Source organism: Alosa pseudoharengus, unplaced genomic scaffold (assembly GCF_046254945.1).
Source record: "Alosa pseudoharengus isolate Yale_2024_CS ecotype anadromous, Long Island Sound unplaced genomic scaffold, YU_APseudo_1.1 YU_APseudo_1.1_scf_6, whole genome shotgun sequence".
Classification (NCBI taxonomy): domain Eukaryota; kingdom Metazoa; phylum Chordata; class Actinopteri; order Clupeiformes; family Clupeidae; genus Alosa; species Alosa pseudoharengus.
The window spans coordinates 35,904,386-35,924,292 of NW_027468848.1; the positions used below are offsets into that span (position 1 = coordinate 35,904,386).

A 19,907-nucleotide genomic window follows, 5' to 3' on the forward strand; every position below is an offset into this window, starting at 1 on the left:
ACTTCAAAACAGGCCTGTGTGTCACATGAAGTTTGTATTTTACGCCTGTGAAAACATTGCAGTCTGTTTTCATTGCACAGTGCAAGGAGATTTGGTCGCGTACTCGACTGACACAAGATTCGGCAGAGCCGTTGGCCGTCTGGTTAATTGGAACTGGGTTGGAAACCTGCCAGAAAGTGGATACCGGTTCTTGCAAGACAAGGAACACTGGGCGTCAGACCAGTCGATTATTTTCAGCATGTTTTCCGTAACGTTGTTCTAACCCCAAGTAATTGCAATAAATGTAACATTTTGTATGAAGTCAGAGGCATCGTTCTGAGACATAAAAACATGACCACAGACCAACAGTGGGTCATTGCCATAGCCATACTGCCATAGCCTATCATGATATCTTGGTCAGCTCATCGACACAGACAAATCAAAAGAGAGATTGGCTGTTGTAAACTAGACTGGAGCATTGAGGACAGTGTAGACTTTGTTGGCATTCCAATTATTGGTTGCATCCGAGTTTAAGTTGAATGGAATGGAAGTCATTCAAGTATTCAACTTTGGCAGGCCTATCATTTTTCATGCTGTTTGACTTTGGTAGACTACAATTCATGGTGTAAAATTTTGAAATTAGTTGAACTTCTTAGCTTAATTTGCTTTCTGCTTTAGTTGAATTGGATTGGTCACTGATAGGTTTTCTGGCGAATATTAAAAAATAAAAGCTATGCCATGCCATCATTATGTAAACCAAGGGTGCTTACAGTATGTTTGCCATGTTTTTCCACCCTAAGGACTTTTTAAATCAAGACACACAACACATGTCTCTTTAGATTATTTTCCCGTTTATTTTTGTAATATTAGCACATTGTTTGGTGTTTCCAAGTCATTTTGAAAAAAAGTTTAGCACATAACAAATTATATTACCTATTTTGAAAATGGAGGATGTATCAAGTTTTAAACTGCCCCAATGCTCCACTCTCAGGCACACAAACTCACAAGTAACAATACAAAGTATGTACACAACATTTTTTCTCCAGAAAGAAATTGATACCCTCTCCATAAACATTTAGTCAATGTAAAAATGTGTGTTTAGGAATACAACTGTATTCATATGCACACAAGTACACAAACACAATGTAATACTGGAGCACATGGTCTTTTACATTCCAAGTAAAAAAATGTGTAATATCATATATTTAACTGTACAAAAATTCTGTCCTACATTTTTTTTTTTCATTTCAAGGGTCACCCTAGATGTTCTCAGAATAGTGACTGTGGCCTTTTCAAGTACATTAAGTTGGAGTTGGATCCTACATGAGAAATGTAGCCAAATGATCTTAGATGGCACTGGTGTAGTTGTCAGGCCTCAGCTGTCTAAAAAGAAAAAATATATATAAAAGCTAATGCAGTGGCTCTTTAAGCCAATACTTGACTGCAATGTATTTGCAGCATGAAATCCTAGAAAGGTGTGTACATCTGTTTCTGAACAGTATTTCATTTAAAACCAGCTCTATGTTTATTGTATGTGTGCTGGAGATACAGTGTGCATTGTATCCAGTAAGAGAAGTTACGTACACTAATTTTCCAGAAAATAGCCACAGTGGCAACAAAAAATACAACACATTTCACTCAAAAAGATATCTCATATGGCATTATTTATGTTTGTGCCCGGTGTTAAAACTTAGACGCATACTACAGTATGTCTGTGTTGATGCATTGTTGCTATTGCAGCCCCTTAACATCAGTGCGTGCAGTATTACTAATACTAGATGCATGCAGGCAAAAAGCAGCAAAAATGAGAAAGGCGTTTTAGAATATTGGAGATTTTAGTGGGATGCCCAAGTGCTGTGGGAATGGCTCTATGAGTTGACCTCTAGAATTAGAACTTTGCTCTGACTCCTATTGGATCAGGTTGCAGATGCTTAAGGCCTGTTTTCATTTGGTATTGCACTTTCTTGTCAAAGGCTGTATCTCCTATATTAGAAATATTTAGAAGTAATGCACCTTTAAACTTTGGGGCATCACACAGACCAATTCAGACTTGGATGGATATTTTGCTGATCATTCGTTTGGAGTGTATCAGTTGGCACGTGCAGCGAATCACTAAATTACACTACACTGAAGGTAGTTTTACTTAACAAACAATAATGGGCCTTCTAGGTGCTAGTGCAAAGCCAATGGGTATGACCACTGTGGTATAACTGTATGTCTCTGAACACCTAAGCTGTTTTTGTACTTGTAAAGGCTCTTTGAATAAGCATCCGGAAAATTTCAGTAACTCAAACCTCTGATGTTAAGACTAAATTCCACGACCAATTATAGCTCGATTGGCTGTGGAATTTCAGGACATTTGGCACACTCCATAGAAAGAAAATAAAAAACAAGTAACTGATGGAATGATAGTAAAAAATAAACATTATTTAAACAATTGACAACAACCAAAGTGCTGCAAACAGTCAACAAAAAAAGCAAACAAAAATGATTGCACTTTTAAATAGACAGTCCCATAAAAAAATACATCTGATACATTTCACAATGTAATTTGTACCTTTACTACTTGACGGCCAATCACAGCCCTGACTGAAATAATATTTTCTTGTACACTACTCTGTTGAAGACTGCAGGCAGAGAATTTTCAAAATACAAAAGGCAGAGCGCATAAACTCTGAGACGTATGTCCACAAATCTGTTAGTGCTCTCTTTAAGTGCCCCTTCAGTTCCCAAACCCATGTGCTCTAAAGGAAGAGCAGACCCTCCTAAATCACCTTAAAATGAAGGCAAGAATATTATCTGTAAAGAACAAAAATGGATGAGGGGTGTGGCGAAGGAAAGGAAACAAGTCTTTCAAAGTCTTTTCTTCTTGTCTTTGTTTTGTTTTTTTTTGTTGTTTTTTTTTTTCATAGGAAACAGAGAAGCCCCAGTAGTAAATTGCCAGTCTATTTGTATGAGATGAGCTCCCCTTGAGCCCTATGCACAGGTAGTGACAGTCATGATGCTGCCACTGCTTGCCCCTCCGCTGCCACAGGAGCTGGGGGGAGAGCTGTGGCTCGTGGACGCACCTGCGCCGCTGCCTTTGTCGGAGGGCTTCTTGTCCTTCTGTTTGAGGTGCACCTTGGCGTGCCGCTTGCGCTCGTCGCTGCGGGCGAACTTGCGTCCGCAGAACTCACAGGAGAAGGGCTTCTCGCCCGTGTGCGTGCGGATGTGCGTGGTGAGGTGGTCGCTGCGGCTGAAGGAGCGCATGCAGATGCGGCACTGAAAGGGCTTGTGGCCCGTGTGGATGCGCAGGTGGCGTGTCAGTTCGTCCGAGCGCGAGAAGCGCCGGTCGCAGTTCTCCGCCGGGCAGGCGTGCGGCCGCTCGTGCACGGGCGTCTTGCTCGGCCGGTTGGGGTACTTCCGCGGCCGGATGGGCTTGAGGGTGAGAGTCTGGGGAGGCTGGTGGTGTTGCGACGCGTGCTGCTGCCCACCAATGAAGCCCGGGTGAATCTGCTGCTTGTCCTTAAAGGCCCGGATGGTCTCCAGGGGCGTGATGGGAGGCGGGTTCACCCGGATGGGGTCCATGGTCTGGAAGGGTTTGTGCTCCATTACGCCAACCTCCCCCTGATGGTGGAAGAGGTTGTAGTCGGGGATCATGGAGAACAGGCTGCCATCGATGGGGGCTTTGGAAGTGGTGTGATAGTCATTGCCCGGGTACGCCAGGGGCGTGCTAGTGGCGGGGCTGTGGTGGAAGGACACCTGTTCCGGGTACATCTCGCTGCAGGTGGAGTACGCGGGCAGTGGGGGACCGTACACTTGCTCCATCTCCGAGGACTGCCCGCCCATGCTGCCGCCCGACGAGGACGTCTGCGTGGTGATGTTGCCGGGAGACGGAGACACACCCAGGATCCCGGCACTCACCAGGCTGATGATGTTGTTGTCTGAGCACCACCCCGAGCCGCCGATCCCGCCCGATGGGGGGGCGTCGAACGCAAACTTCCCCAAGTAGGTGACTGTCTGGCCACTGCGATTGGACTGGAAACTGGACCCGTACTGAATCTCGGACGATCCTTTCTCGCTCCCCATGCCCAAATCCATAATATTATCTGCACAAAAACAGGAGAGAAATTCAGAAGGAGTGCCATCAACAAACAAGCATTACTTAGACTTTAGATTGTTTTGTTAAAAACTGAACATCCTCAAGTAAAGTCATATGCTTGACATCATTCACAGAGTAAATGTTTACTATGACTCATGGACTTGCTTGGTCTGTAGTGGAATCCTTGGTTCATCTCAAACTCAAACTTTTCGCCCTACTTCAGCTGACTGTTCATCCAGAAAAACAGAAATCCCATAAAGTGAAAGACGGACATCCAATCGATGAGTGGAATTTAGAAGCAGCATATCTGACTTTGACACAAGTAAAGTTGCCGACCGAATCAAGGAGCAAAGTGAGTATACCCTCCTCCCCTCCCCTCTCTCTCTTTCTCTCTCTCTCTCTCCCTTTCTCTCTCTTTCCCTCACTCCCTCTTTCTCCCTCTCCCTCTGTCTCTCTCTAACATTGTCTGCCTCTCTTTCACTCTCCTCATTCTCGGCTTTCCCACAAGGTCCCGTAAATCAAGTTTCAGATGCACCCTCGGATTATGAGAGCAGTCCCACAGGAGTGTGGCCACAGCAGCAGTGGCCGTCCTGGGTTTTCTCACAACAGGGCATCAGCTCCACATAGCTCTTATCACACGCAGGTTCATTATCACAGAGAATCAGTGTATTAGGGACCTTTTTGTCCTGTGTTAATGTCCTTCTCTGTAAGCCGTGTGTCACCTTCTCTGCTTACATATTAAGTGAAGACACCAGTCGGATGGCACTTGGTCTGTGTAGCCTCATGCAACAGCCATTGTGCAGTCTGCAGCCTGACATCAATCAGTTCATTGGAGACATTTTTTTGAGAATCAAATTCTACATCAGACAGGCATTAACCTGCAGTGGCACTACTAACTCAGAACCTCTGTGTTAAATATACTGAAACTGCTCTCTCTCTCTTCACCAGGGCTTTAGCCTACGTCTGGTGGGCTACACATTGAAACAAACAAAACCAAAATTGCAGGCAGTGTCTGCATCCATTCAACACAAAAAGCATGGTGTCTGTGAAATGGCAGGTTGTCATTCATCCCTTATTGTTAAGAATTTCACTTTGGAAAAACGTTTCATTTTAACAGTGGCATTTTCATTGCTCTTAAAAATATGTAATTGTTGCTGAAATTAAGGCAATAAAAGTCTTAAGAAAGAAATATTTAGACAAAGGCATATGAAAATAAGATAAGATAAAACTTTATTAAATCCCACATCTGGGAAATGTACTTGTCATAACAGCCCAATAATGCATAAATAAAAAAGTAAGAAAATTGTATACAGTATGTCCAGCATACAAGCACACCTAAAAAATCACAAAAGGAGTAGAGTAAAAAAAAGTTTGCCTTTGCTCTTCTAAATTCACCCTAAACAGACATGAAGAAAGATGTTTCATATGAAGTATTTATCCTGTAAGAATAATGTTTGTCATATTTTATAAATATAAATATTTAGCCGATATTAAACACGAATTGCAACCTAAATGCTGTCAGAAACGCCTAATAATATTAAGCGTCAGTAAATGCCGAGGCTTCGGCGGTTAAGGAGCAAAAGCCTATGGATCAAGTGTGGTTTAATGAATTAAAATCAGAATAATTTATTCGGTGTTTTAAACAACGAAACAGATCGATAACGTAGGCCATGCCATTTTTCCCAGATAAATTCAATCAGACGCACATGGCAGTTGCGTATGAAGGACGTCCGTTCACATGACAGATGTCCTATCTGTATATCATCGACAGAGGCTTGTCAGCTAATAATTTTGACATAAATGTTTCCATGGCTCTCAGAAGGGACTTAAAACTCCCATGATTTGCCACTTAATAGAAGAGAATATGCACATAGCTGCGTTCTATCACAGGCTGCCTGTTAATAACGCAAAGCCATCTTCCACTAAAAAACAATAATTTTAAACAGTAGGCTAATAGGCCTGTTATTTTATAGGCTGACATATTTTCTGATCTCATTAAACTAGGTGTATGCTACATCATGTTATTTATTTTCTTTTTGATTTGCTAAAAAATAATGAAATATCCTCATTAAGGGGGGGGAGCAGTGTTCTTGCGGCATGGTCTAGCCTTCATCTAGTCTTTCTTTTTGAAATGGCACCTTTGATATTACTTATATTTTGTAGACAATTTTTAAAAATAAAATCAATAGGTCATCATAGACATCTAATATAATAAGTGAACTCAGTGAACCTTCGATTTGGAACAAACCACCGAATTGAAATTTAAACATAAGCTGTTGATGATATTTTCAGTGAGGTTGGAGCCATTAATTGTGACGGAAAACGTAGCCTATTTATTTATATTGCACAGGAAAAAGTTTAGTCGTTTATTTATCTATTTACTTACAACAGCACCCCCCATCCACCAAGTAGTCTAATGATCCTTAGAAAAGGGGTTTCAGTTTGTGAGTGTGAGCGAGCCTCTCTCTCTTTCTCTCTCTCTCTCTCTTTCTCTCTCTCTCTCTCTCTCTCTGTGTATGTGTGTGTGTGTGTGTGTGTGTGTGTGTGTGTGCGTGCGTGCGTGTCAGTTAAGTAAATAGTCCATTCGGTCCATACAAGTCTATCGGCTTGTAGGCTAACCATAAATACAGATATTTTGAGTGAAGTTTGAAATTCTTCTTAGTGACTGACTTACACGACAAGTCATAGTAGATATTTAGAGGCGAAGTTAGATCAGTAAACTAATAAACCTCTAAATCCTACGGATTTCCATAGGCTCTCGATCTTGTCCATCTCAAAATAAACGTGAGCTGTTTCAGTCTGTGAAAGGCTCTCCTTTGCAAGTATTGCAGATACAGTTGCCAGTGCCCAAATGTCACTGTCTCCCCATCGCGACCAGTTCAATAATTTGCCACACCATTGTTGCGGCTTGCAAATACTAAATCCTCAAATGTAATCAGTGCTTTCTTGACTTCTCTAAACTTCTAACATTACATCTAGACTACGTTTCAACAGGCGTGCATGTTTTAGATTGTGGGCACCATCACTGTTTTACCATTTTATTGTTCAAATGGACCATCTTCCTCAGAATTTGATAGTGACGCTGAGTAAGCTACATCCATGTTATCATTCCCTGCCTGTCAACAGAAGATGTTTGAAAACTATCACCCGCGCTAAATAGTTCTGTGTATCTTGTGTCATACAACACAACAGACTTGGCAACATGTGTAAATGATAATCTTTCTATGCTTCCGAAATAATGATAATGTGCTTTTATTGCAAATGAGATAGCTTACGTTCCGTCGCCGTCGGAGCGCCTGTACAGTGCGGAGAAGAGCGCAAAACAGGTGCCTGAGAAGCGCGCCCGGCTTGGAGACAACTGTTGCCTTGTGAGCGTTGTGAGCCCCACAACCAAGACAAACAAAACCATAGCTCTAAGATACAAGTTAAGTTTAGTGTTTACCTGTGTTCATCTGCGAGTAGTGGGAAATAGAATCCGTGCTGGTGAAAATGTTCATAGAAGTCGGAATGTCCTCCTCTGGATAAAGACTGTCAGGAATTGTATTGATTAAACTGCTCATGGTAAGAGGGAGCTTCTCCGCTAGTTTACCTGTCATAGCAGTTATTCAGTTTGTCATTAATGACAGCGTGAAGGTATCCGTTGAGATACACCCGCAGTCTCCTCTCTTGATAGTGCGATGGAAGGTGATCAATGACGATGGTAGTGCGAGAACAAATCCCTGGTAATGCTGTATCCAACTCTCCGACCCAAGTCAGCACTTGGAACCCCTTCGTTGAAATGGAGACATGTAAGTTCAGTCGTGCTTATTATAAATTAAATAAAGAGTTTGTTGTCTCGTTTGGTGGGGATATTTAGAGTCTCTGGATCAATGAAACGATGGTGATTGCACTAGTGGAGCGCTGACTGCTGAGGGTATTGCTTAGACAGGGAACTCCAACGCTCACTTGTATTAAATAGGGGGACGGAACAAATCTGTGACGTAGATGACCATTTATGGATACACAAAGCTAGATCGTGCGCCACACGTCACCAATGGAAGCACCTCATAGTGGAACATTAGAGTCCGGAGCAGGAAGAGTGCTGGTGAAAGCCGAGCGGTCCTGTTCTGCGGACGTACCGGGCTTTTTTTTTGTTTGTTTTAAGGTTATACAGTTTGTGTGGTTATGGTTTGTATGTGTGTTTGTATGTTGCGTATTGAGTGTATGAAGTCTGTTAAATATGTTGCTGACCCGCCGCGAACATGTTCTTCGTCGCTTCTGTTTGGTGCGAGTTGGGCATCTTGTGCGTATTGACGCGTGTGAAACTTAAGTTCAATGGGCCTATTGTGTCAGTTTCCATGTGCAGGTGCAATATGATGAGGGTGCATTCAATGCAGCAGTGATTGTCTGTAAGACTACCGACCCCAAAAAATAAAAGGTCTTTTAAAATCTCGTCAATACCAGTAAGTAGAGAAAATACACTCATTAAACTTCACGTTTCGGCCACAGCTAAATGCACTGGTCATGAAACTCACCCATATTTACTTTTCTGTTTATTTTATGAGTTAAGCTTTTGTGTGCACATTTTGTAAGAGAGTGGGTACTTATACTGCTCACTCATAAGCCTACGGATGCCGTATTGGAATGTAAACATACAGAAATACACAGATAGTCTAATTAGAACGATTAGGTCACACTAAGCAACAATACAACTGGTGAGTTTATTCAAAACACCCGACGAGGGCCAAGTATACCACCATCATCCCATAACCTACAGAGAGCGCCTTCGGTGACCAGATCATCTCTTCCCACGCAGTAAGACTAGCGTTAGTATTCATTGGCACTCCTTACTCAGACTTCTTATTAAATAAGGTTATGCACTGGCAGTTTACACATTTAAGGCGGACATTCACTTGCACTTAACATCTTAATACAGGAGGCAATAATTCTAACAGCCATAATAAATGCCAAGGCTTATTTCCAGGCATCACTATAATCAGCAGGCTATACATTACATTAACAACACTTTACAGTAGATGTGTTGTTCCGCAAGCAGTCTATTTGAAGCTTTTGAAAATTACTCTTATGTCCTTAGCAGCAGTGTGCACCCTCATGTTTAAGAGACGCCTTTCTGTAAAATACTGTGATGGCCTGGGATGTGAAAAAAAAAACATATTTGTTGACATATGCAAATTAAATTAAATATATATGTATATATTTTTATTTTTTCAAGAGATGAAGATACAAAGTCAGAGGCAGCAACTGTTGCACTGGCTTACAAAGACGGCTACTGTCAGAGTTAATCGCTTGTAAATATTGCAAGCGCCTTGTAAATCCGCAGGCTTGGCTTTGGCTCACAGTGCTAAGTTCGCCGCTGAACTGGAAACTCCAAATAAGGAGTTTATCCGGGCCCGCCCCTCACTGTCTCTATTTGGTTAAGAGTTCCGGTGAAAGCAAAGTGGAAAAGCGATCGGAACCCACAGCCATTAAAGGAACCACAGAGGGCAAACGTCATGGGTCCCATTTCACCAATTTAGAAACCAGAGAGAAAATATCTTATCTTTTTTCTTCTAAAATAATAAGAACGTCCTTTGCACATTGTCACTAAGTTTGCTTACCACAACCAGTTTTTCCCCCAGTAGAGTTGCCTGTGTTGCATTGTTTGAGTTTGCATACCCAAACTTTTTTCATAAAGCCATACATAATCATTGTTCTGTTAATTCGCTATTATTTCCATGGGGAAAAAAGATAAGAGACTGCATATGGCTCATGTGCTCTTGCATTGGCATGGATTGTATGACATTACTAGGTTACACTGATAAGAGTGCCATTGTGATTGTTGTTGAAAATGTTCTTTTTTTCTTCTGTAGTTCAGGAAGAGGGCATTGACCAGCAAATCCATTTGAAATGAATGATGCAACCAGGGCCTTGAGAGCTCCAAGGGGGCTGTAGTAGGCTATACATCACTAGTATTTTAAAAATCTGACTCCAGATATCTCAGCGGGACTCTCTGCCTAAAAAAACTCTCTGGAGTTGGTCAGTGAGAGAGCAAGCCTATTGAGGAAGTAAGGGGAAGTTGATGCAGTATGCAGAGAGATTAGATTCCACTGCTGACTTTGATAGACGTTGACAGCCTATGTACAGGACTGCACATTACGCGAGACCAAAAAGGCATGCAATGCAGATAATGTACAAAAAAGCTAAGACTTTCCCTTTATTTCATAATGCATTGCACACTGATTCTCATCCTCCTGAAAGTCCCTTAATTCAGTGTGTGTGTGTGTGTGTGTGTGTGTGTGTGTGTATAGATAGATAGATACTTTATTGATCCCCAAGGGGGAATTTAAAGTCTCAGTAGCATGCAGACATCACACACAACATGCACTTACAGCAGCACAAGTAATATAAGTATATACATATAAAAAACTCCACTGTACAATAGAGGCAGTAGAAGATAAAAAAAAACTAAAATACTAAATATACTATATAAACTAAATAAAATATCCAGATAGTGTGCTTAAGGATGATCAAGCATGAGGCGCTTGCAGTGACAGGGCAGGGACTGAGCCTGTGATTCTGTATGGTAACGTGCTCTATGAGAGTGAGTGTCATGGTGATGGTGCAAATGAGTAAGTCTAACAGTGCAACAGTGCAAGAATAAAGTCTAGAGACCAGCATAAAATAAATATGGACATATAAGAGAATAATGTATAATGTAGACAAGGTAATATAAAAAACTATATCAGTGCAAGAATAGGTTGAGGTAATAGTGTGTGTGTGTGTGTGTTCAGAGAGCAACTAGGTAATATACTATCAACATGTATCAACAATCTGCCCACTAGTTCAGGGCCTCTTTGAGTGTGGCCTGTTACGGCATCAGCCAGTCCAGGGAGATGTGCTGTGCTGCAGACAGGCTGGCTCAGAGACCAACACATGGAGGGTGTAATAGTATTAGTAGTGAGATTCTCCTTAATGAACTGAAAATAGACTGTGTGGGTGAGCGACTGATTCATGCAGTGTGGTTAGGGGGCTTCAGAAAACACACACATGCACGCATACACACACTCCAGGGGAGACTCTGGTGGCTCATCTTTGTGGTTTGCTAAACTGTGTGTAGGTGAGGCAGCTGAGAGTTTGGTGCAGATGTTGTAGAAGATTTTGCTAAGGCCTAGTATTCAGTGAGGTGCACACCAGTCTGCAGTCTAATCTTGGTTCACTTACATAGTTTAATAATAGTAAGTGCAACACTCTGTAATATCTAATTATTATTAGTTATACATTCAACTTTGTGGAATTGGTCCTTGAGAGATGTCAAACATATAATGTAACGACATACATAACAAACAGTAATGGCAAACATTAGGTTAATTAATGTTGAGCTCATTTAATTACAAATTGTAATAAATTATAATGTTGATGTTTGAATGTCTCTCATTTAAGTTGTGAGGCAGCAACATGTTGCACATGTTCATCCAATGCAAAAAAAACAATCTGATGATCATAAGTGGAAAATAAGAGAGACACACCTGTGGAAAAAACACACTGAGTTCCACGGAGCCACTGAAAATGAAAATGGATACATGGTCATTTGAATGCGACCGTTTTTAGAAGAAAATAAAAAGAGGAACCAGAGGTCGCCTTTTTCCTCCATGACGTAGGCAGCACTCCCCATGCTTGTGTCAGGCTCACTCATCCATGTAGGGCGCACACAGTGCATTATCTGCTGAAGTGACAAAAGAACAGTTCAAAAGAAGGGCCGGCTCACGCTCTGCCCCAGCCTTCACTTTACCGGACTTATACACATAGAAGAGTCGCTGATTACCCCCTGAATGTGTTTCACTTGGCCTATTTAAGGAGACGTAGCTGTTGTGAAAGTAACTGTTGAAGTGACTGTTTATTATTTCTGTTCAGTCCAGAGTGATGGGGGAATGCAAGTGAATATGTCCCCATGTGTGGAAGGAAGGCTTCAGAGGCGTACTTAAGAGTTACAGTGCAGCCAGAGACACCAGAACACTGGCAGTGTGTATATACAGTATATTCAGGTCGAGAACCTCCCTGAATTGTAATTGTTATGGGAGAGAGGGGTTGACTAGGATTTGTAGGTTTGTCAAACTGCATTTCGTTATGAACTTCATCCATTTGTGAAAGACCTGACCTAAATTTAAATCCTGTTGAGAGTTTCTGGACCCTACTCTTGTGCCATGAAATGTGTGTAATGTCCAATGCAAAAGTACAGCACAGCACCCGTAACACCATTATGCAAATAGTGAACACTGACCCCCCCATGTCAGCAGCCTGGCACGGTGCAACCCCCCTGATATTTTGATTATTTGGGATCACTGAGTCTGAGCATGCCCTCCCCCCACATATGTTCCTGATGCTGCGCCAGCAGAAAGCCATCCACCTCTTTAATGTTTGCCTACACCCCCCTATTCTTTTAGGGATGCAAACGAACGTGGGGAATCCCTCCGAACAGGAACTCAGAAGAGGAGAGCTTAACTGCTGTCACTGCACTTTCCAACAGGGAAGCCGCGGCACGGCGAGTGGAAACATTATCCAGCACCAGGGAGCATGCCACCCGCTAAATGCACGGGCAAATTTGCATTTCCTCGACTTTCTAACATTAACTGGGACACAACAGAGGAGACCACTGTCCTCGGATCAGCCGGGGCAGTTAGCGGCACTGGAAATCTCTGTTACATCACCTAGGCCAAGGTTCTCCTCGTCTCGTTTGCATGTAGGGATTCCAGCGAGGCTCGGGGCTGGGCACGATGCCTATCTGCAACATTTCACTATTGCATGGAAAAAAACAACACAAAGGCACTCTGGGGTATATAGTCAAATAAGTTGTGTTTTTTCCAGATGCACTAGTGGGGCCATTCAAATTGCCTTTCCTCGTTGTTGTTACAACCCATAGCGCCGTGCCCTAGTTAGTCCTCTACCGGAAGGGGTATCATTATGGGATGCGTTTTACTGTAGTAATTACACAATCATGGCCTTAAGTTGAGCTTTGAAATTGGGGCACAGGATCATTGTTTGTTTCCCATTATTGTTCACATCATTTTCCATAACAGTGTTTGTACAAGCAGGGCTTAAGGCAGACATAGACATTAATACAGAAATTCTTGACAAAAGGTCTGGGGCTTGCAGCCTCTTCCCAGATCTGTGTTCTATGAGATTAGTCAAACATTCTTTAATAAAAACTACCAATTCTACTAACACAGATGTGCCTCTTTTAGTTAATGTGTTATTTGAATTTATAAGTAAATCCTCTCATCTGTTATACACTTCTTAATTGACACTAATTTGCAGGCAAGACATTTCAAGCATTCAAGTGCCTCTGGAACTAACAGTACTAGAAGTGTTCCAGTAGGTGCAAGTGAAAGCCAGAAGGAAAAAGCACCAAAGTCATTGTTTAAAAGAACAATCATAATTAAGTAATGAAAAGTAGGTTATGATGATATAGTTTATTTGCGAAGTAGTATATGCGTGAAAGAGAAAACTATCATAACATTGTATCTGTAAGCAACGTGTCAGTGGGATGTAGGTCAACAGATATACAGAAGCACTTGAAATGACAACACAGGATTGGGATTACATTTAGATCCAGATCGGGGGTAGTGCTGGAATAAGAATGAGGTACACTGATTTTGGTGAGAGGATAGGGCTTGTGTTTGAGATGAATGACGTGTAAAATACTTGTACTTCAAGCACACACCGAAAAAATAGATTTGCACTCTTGAATTTGTGAGAATTGGCAACGGTAATGGCACGTGTGTGAGTGTGAGTGGGTGACAATGACATAGACAGCCTGGCACCTTGTTCGGACAGGGCAGTGGGAATGACAACCCCTTGAACTCTCGATGTGAGCTTAGGAACAGTCCTGCTGGGTGCGCTCCTGCCTGAAGTGGAGAGGTGTCAAAACAGACACCCCTGATGATATACTGTGCCATTGCTGATGGCTGGGACTTGCGATATTTCCTTCTTAAATTGTTGAGGAGGACGGTAAATCCTTAAGTCCTTATCCCACACCCGAAGTTCAACCTGCCAAAAATATGTGCAGAGCAGAATCATGGTGGTAAATGTTTATGCATATTTTTTCCACCTTTCTGCGGTTAGGCAATTGCATAGATTATACTGATTCTCTTTAATTACGATAGTTTGAATAAATTAGACATTTATTAAATGCTTCTTTTTGTGTGTCAAGGGAGGCTTTAAGCGGCTGTGTTTTGAAAATGAAATATGCTTACATTTTCCCAAAGAGCTAAAGCTGTCATAAATGTATTACTAGGGCCAAGGTGCTTTTTAAACATATAACCTTCCCCTTATGAAACGCAGTGCATGAGAATTTGCATAATTTTGAGCTCAATCCATTTAAATGTGCCAACTGCAGAGGAAAATAAAATTTGACATCTGCGTACCAGTATACAGCATGCCACAATTTTTTTTAGGTAGCCTATTTATTTTCTTAATTTCTTCACTATTTACCTGTATTTATTAGCCAGTAATGTAGGATGAGCAGTTATTTATTTATCTTCCGCCTCTTGAATCCTACCGGGGCCCTAGGTAGGGCCAGAGGCGGACATCCCAGTTCCAGAAAGTAAAAGTCCTGCCATATATTCTTTCTACCTGTGCACTTAACACAGGTGATATCACTAATGATCTGATCTACCTGGCTGCTGAGGATGAGCTGCTTTACTAAATGGTTGGATCAAATACCTGGCAGGATGTTACTGAGCTGCTGTGGCTGGACAGTATGTGTATATTCACATTCATGTATATTCTGGACCTTGGTGTTTTATGCCCCCAATGCTGCCTGGAGGGCACTAGAGTTAGGCATGGGTTAGGGTTGGGGTTAGGTTTTAGGATTAGGTGCCTTTAAGTCAGCGATGGCAGCGTTGCCTGGAAAGCGACGTTGGGGACATAAAACACCATTGAGCGAGGTATGTTGTATGCTGTTTACTGTCTCCTATGTTGAGTGCTATAACACTGCAAATTTCTCCTTTGGGAGACTTAAAGGTTAGTCTTATCTTATCTTAAACAATATTGCAATTGTAGATAGGAAATAGGACAGCACTCCAGATTTACTTTTCATCACGTGGACATTTCAAGCCAGATGCCCATGTTTAGGCCAGAGCATATACGATATATAAGATGTGTGATTTATTTTCTTCAGATTATGCAGCACGAGACATATTATGTAGTACCTCTGTGCTGTACATCTAGTCTGTAACAGTGTTAAAATCGTTGTTGTGCCTTTAAATGTCTGTTTATGAACTGTTGTGTGTGTAGCTGCCAAAAACGCACCTTTTCTTGTTGAGGTGTCGAGGGCACATCCAAGACTCCGAGAGTGAGTGGCTTGCTCATGAAGCCAGAGTAACTTTGTGGTGTTTATGCAGAAGTTCTGTGCGCATTCTGTTTGTGGAAGACTGGCGTGTGAGAGCTTAGGCTGCTTTAGTCTGTGAGACCAAACAAACGCATAAGCACAACAAGTGATCAATGACTTCTCAGAGTTCATACAGGGGGCACCGGCAAGGCTACCAATGCCGGCTTAACCACCAAAGGAACAAAGACCCTGACTACCTTCTCCATCTTTCTCTGCAACGATGAGGCACCACAGCGGGTTCAATGAAACCACCAACCGACATTGATCATCAGCACATCAAAGTCCCTCTAGTAAATCCGTCCTTTTTTTCAGACATTTGGAGTATTGATACCTAGTGCCTCTCCAAGGGGAACTGCTGGTTGAAAACCGATATCCCTCTTAGGCGGGGGTCTGTGGGACCGACCCTATGCAGGCCCGGGTGAAGTCGGAGGGGTCCTCGATATCTCAGTGGACACTGGGGTCAGGCACAGGAGTTTAGCTCTCCAGCCTTTCACCCCCCCAACACCCCACCCCCAGTTTCCAGACTGTTCTGACGAGTTCAAAGTGGGTTCAGCCTCCTCAACAAACTCAACTTTGTTGATCTGGTGTTGTCATACAGTGGTCAGCACAGAGATGTCAATTTTAATTCTGAGTCAAATGACATTTTACAAACAGAAATGCAACACACAAAAACACATGCATGCATGCAAGCACGCACACACACACGCACACACACACACACACACACACACACACACACACACACAAAAGTCCTGTGCCCACTCCTGTCACTACTTCTCCTGGCCTGAAGTAGCTCCTCGAAATATTTTGGTTCAAGTTCCACTGCGGCTTCCGGCTGCACTGCGGTCTCGGTTTCACCCCTCACTTCCTGTCTTGGCCCTGACGTACTTCCTCCCCTGATTTAGACACAGCTCTTTCCACACACAGAGACGCGTGATAGTAAACTCACTTTCCTCACTGGTGTTTTGGGTGTCTGGAAAATGGTCTGAAAATCCCCGTCGGCCTCACAGCCTCTCTTTCCTTAACTGCTCGCACCTCACGCTAAGTTCACGCTGCACACTGGGTATTGCGGTCCAAAGATGGGGATTTTTTATTTGTTTACATAACAATGTGGGCTGGATGCTTGGTTTGTTAAACACTGAGAGTAGCACAGCTAGAAATGAAAATTGCTGAAATGCAGCAAAACATTCACATAATCACAATTGCAACTTTACATAGGTTACCGTTTTTTTTATTAAGCTGAATGAACTCATGCAGGCCGGGCTCGTCTACCACTAGAAGGAACTTGCATCAGGCACGCAAATGAATGGGTTAAAAATACTGCTTCTGGTGCAGACTTGGACATAAATACACAATGTGGTTATAGCGTGCCTATTTTTGCTGGTTTTAAAGTTTCGGAAGAGAGAGGGTGAGAGAGATTTTAATTTTAATGCTCTTGTTATGCAATCCATAGACTAAAGATGCCACTAAAAAACAAATCAGTGTCACTTTTTCATACACATACTGGCTGGCAGTTCAGTTAGATTAGACACTGATTTAAACAAAATGAGTGATTATCAAAGCAGGAGACGGTCCTAACTAACCAAACACACATAGCTGAAGAGCTTTTATGATATACTCACTAAAAGCCTTGTGCTGCATAATCAAGTAACAGTTACTGGCAGCACAAAACATGCCGTCTATTCCCCAGACAATGAACTTTAGAACACCAACTACACTGCCAATGTCTGTGGGGGATTCTTTTTAAGGCCAGACATTCAATCAAATCCTACAGTCTACATCCAATTACATTAAACAGCTGAAACCCAAGAGCCCTTGAATGAGTGGAACGATGCCACCCGTCCATGTTTTATGGACTACTGGGGACGACAGACAGGAAGACATTCCTCAGTCCTCATAGTTCTGGGTGAGGAACTGCACGGAGGCCACCGGACGTCGCAGCCCGAATCTGCCAATAAATGCTTGAGGCTCCCAGTTCCCTAAAACAGAAAACAAACAAGACAAATGCATACCAGCTTATAAACATGTACTGCATACCAGCTTATAAACATGTACTGCATACCAGCTTATAAACATGTACTGCATACCAGCTTATAAACATGTACTGTACTACATGGGCATTTGTATCCATCAATTACACAGCATTCAGCATTCATATGACACACAGTGTTCACTATAACTGACGAAACCCAATTATTTACCTATTTTATCCATACTATTCTTATATTTGATATATTCAAAAATGACCTTCAACAAGCACTGCAACTTGAGGGCCTGCATAGTCTGATTGGGAGAGAAAAGTAAAGGCCTAAAGACTAAATATTTGCACAAAATCACACTTTTAATTAAGTACACATGTTCTTATTAGTCTTTACACACCCAGGACAAAATTTGTTGCAACAACAAATAAATTTGAGACTGAACGAATTTCATCCATGGTGCATAGATACTATTTTGTCCAAAAATTCAGACTATATCTGGAATGGCCCTAAGTTTCAGGGCCTCTCTCTCCCTCTCTCTCTCTCTGTCTCTGTTGGCCTGTGGGTCCAGACTGAGAGAAGGGCTGGTGAGAGCAGCACGTGGCCCTGAGCTGTGACTCAGTGTGAACAGCACTGCTGAAAATAAAACATGTTGCCGTAATCCTGGAGGTGGGAACGCGAGGAACACTTTTTGGCAAGAAGGAATGATTCAGTCGCCTGGACCGTGTTTTTGTGTTCTGTCCTCTCTCCTTCTCTCTCTCTCTCTCTCGCTCCATCCCCCTTTTAAGCAAACACCAGACGGCCATCCGGCTGGTATGACAATATCATTTTATCAATTTGACAATGGTTTCAACCCCACCACCCCTACCCCCAGCCCCCCCCCCCCCCACACACACACACACACAAACAGATCAGAATTAGACTTCCAAGGCAACAACTTGGCATCTTGTCCTTCAGAAAAAGGTAAACTTTTGCACCATAAACAAAGCCTTGGGCCTGCTAGGAGCCGAACACCGACTGACAGACACAAAGAGCCAGGGAGTGCACAGATAGTACACAAACTATGAGCTATTTTACCATCTACGTAAAATGTACCCCACTAGATCATGTAAGTCTGGCCATTTCAGATCTTCAGAGGAAATAAGGTTGTTACTATGAAAAACACTTTATTAATATCATTAAGGTTTGATATGACATCATCTTCTCTACAATCACAGTGGAGAGGCGGTGAGAGAGGAAGCATGATTGTGGTCTAAAAAATGCCCAATGAAATAACAGGATGAGAGAGTGAATTTATTTAGCACATCAATCAGCAAACAAATAGACATGGTGATGAGATCTATCTTTGTGACTCGGGAAACCCCATGTAGTTCAAAGCTGCACAGCAGACCACATCCTGGAAAGAGCAACTGTGTGCGCGTGTGTAGAAAAGGGCCTGTGTGTGTGTGTGTGTGTGTGTGTGTGTGTGTGTGTGTGTGTGTGTGTGTGTGTGTGTGTGTGTGTGTGTGTACACATGTGTTGGCTGGTGTAACTCTGACCCTGTACTGTAGGCGAGAGAGCGCAGAGATGGCGAGGCACAAACACAGTGAGGACAACCACAATTTCTTACTCTCAGCCACTGAGTGCATGTGAGCCATGGGGGTTGGGGGTATATACCCCAGCGGCCTGTCTGCCACACTACTTGACAGGAGAGGCTGGCAGTGAATAAACAGGTGGCTCGAGGGGCCAAGCCTGCCAAAAAGATATGAAAAACAAAATAAAAAAAAATGCCATGGAAATAGTCCATGGTGTCAATGTCTCCCTAATTAGGATTGATTACCCTTACATGCCATGTGAAATATGATGTGTTATGCAGGGGGCTTGGCTCAGGCACAGGCTGCTGTATTAGCTTCTTAGTGATATTTGCAGATGACATACCAATCCAGTGACACAAGCCTCTGGTCAGAGGAAAGCAACCCAGGAAACGGAGAGAGACCCGGGCAAGGCAGCTGAAATTCAGCAAGTGAAATGAAAAGAGAGAGAGAGAAAAAAACTAATATAACATGAAGGACAATGGAGGCTCCAGATGGGTCCCATGGAGAGAGAGAGAGGGAGAGAGGCCAAGGTCTCCAATTCAGGTTGGATGAAGATGTTACCTCAGTTGAACTTATCACATTTGCCCACTACAAAACATACACACACACACACACACACACACACACACACACACACACACACACACACATACGCACATGCACACGCACACACACACACTTTCGGATCTCACAGGTATTTCTATGAGAGACAGACACAGAGAGAGAAAGAGAAAGAGATAGAGAGAACAAAAGAAAGAAAGAAAGAAAGAAAGATAGGGAACGATAGCGAGAGTAAAACAGAGAAAAAAGTTATTCTGTGGCATCTGAGAGAGACTGAGGACCCATGTGTGTTCCAGACACACACACACACACACACACACACACACACAGAGTCAGTCACAGGCAAACACATGAGAAAAACAAGTGTC

The 19,907-nt window shown here is 42.6% G+C and overlaps 1 protein-coding gene and 1 long non-coding RNA gene across 3 annotated transcripts in view; both read right to left on the reverse strand.

Annotated features, from left to right (window-relative positions):
- Nucleotides 1-813: 813 nt before the first annotated feature.
- Nucleotides 814-7,966, reverse strand: egr3 (early growth response 3). The gene is made up of 2 exons (XM_076271230.1): nt 7,503-7,966; nt 814-4,067 (listed from the first exon to the last, which is right to left on the reverse strand). Exons 1-2 carry the CDS (start codon nt 7,654-7,656, stop codon nt 2,956-2,958), a joined length of 1,266 nt encoding a protein of 421 aa, XP_076127345.1. The 5' UTR covers nt 7,657-7,966; the 3' UTR covers nt 814-2,955.
- Nucleotides 7,967-11,329: 3,363 nt separating this feature from the next.
- The window catches only part of LOC143106764 (uncharacterized), a 20,864-nt gene continuing 12,286 nt past the window's right edge, over nt 11,330-19,907 (reverse strand). The window contains exons 3-5 of one of the 2 annotated variants that reach the window (XR_012983736.1): nt 15,623-17,404; nt 15,347-15,498; nt 11,330-14,083 (exon numbers count right to left, since the gene is read on the reverse strand). This is a non-coding gene — a long non-coding RNA (uncharacterized LOC143106764). Of the gene's footprint in view, nt 14,084-15,346; nt 17,405-19,907 lie in introns of both variants that reach the window. The other variant, XR_012983735.1, reaches the window with a different exon arrangement.

Excerpts from the sequence above, each read along its gene's own strand:
- egr3 (XM_076271230.1), bottom strand. The coding sequence starts at position 7,656 with ATGACAGGTAAACTAGCGGAGAAGCTCCCTCTTACCATGAGCAGTTTA. Across the intron at positions 4,068-7,502 it reads CTACTCGCAGATGAACACAG|ATAATATTATGGATTTGGGC; the intron begins GTAAACACTAAA and ends GTTTTTGTGCAG.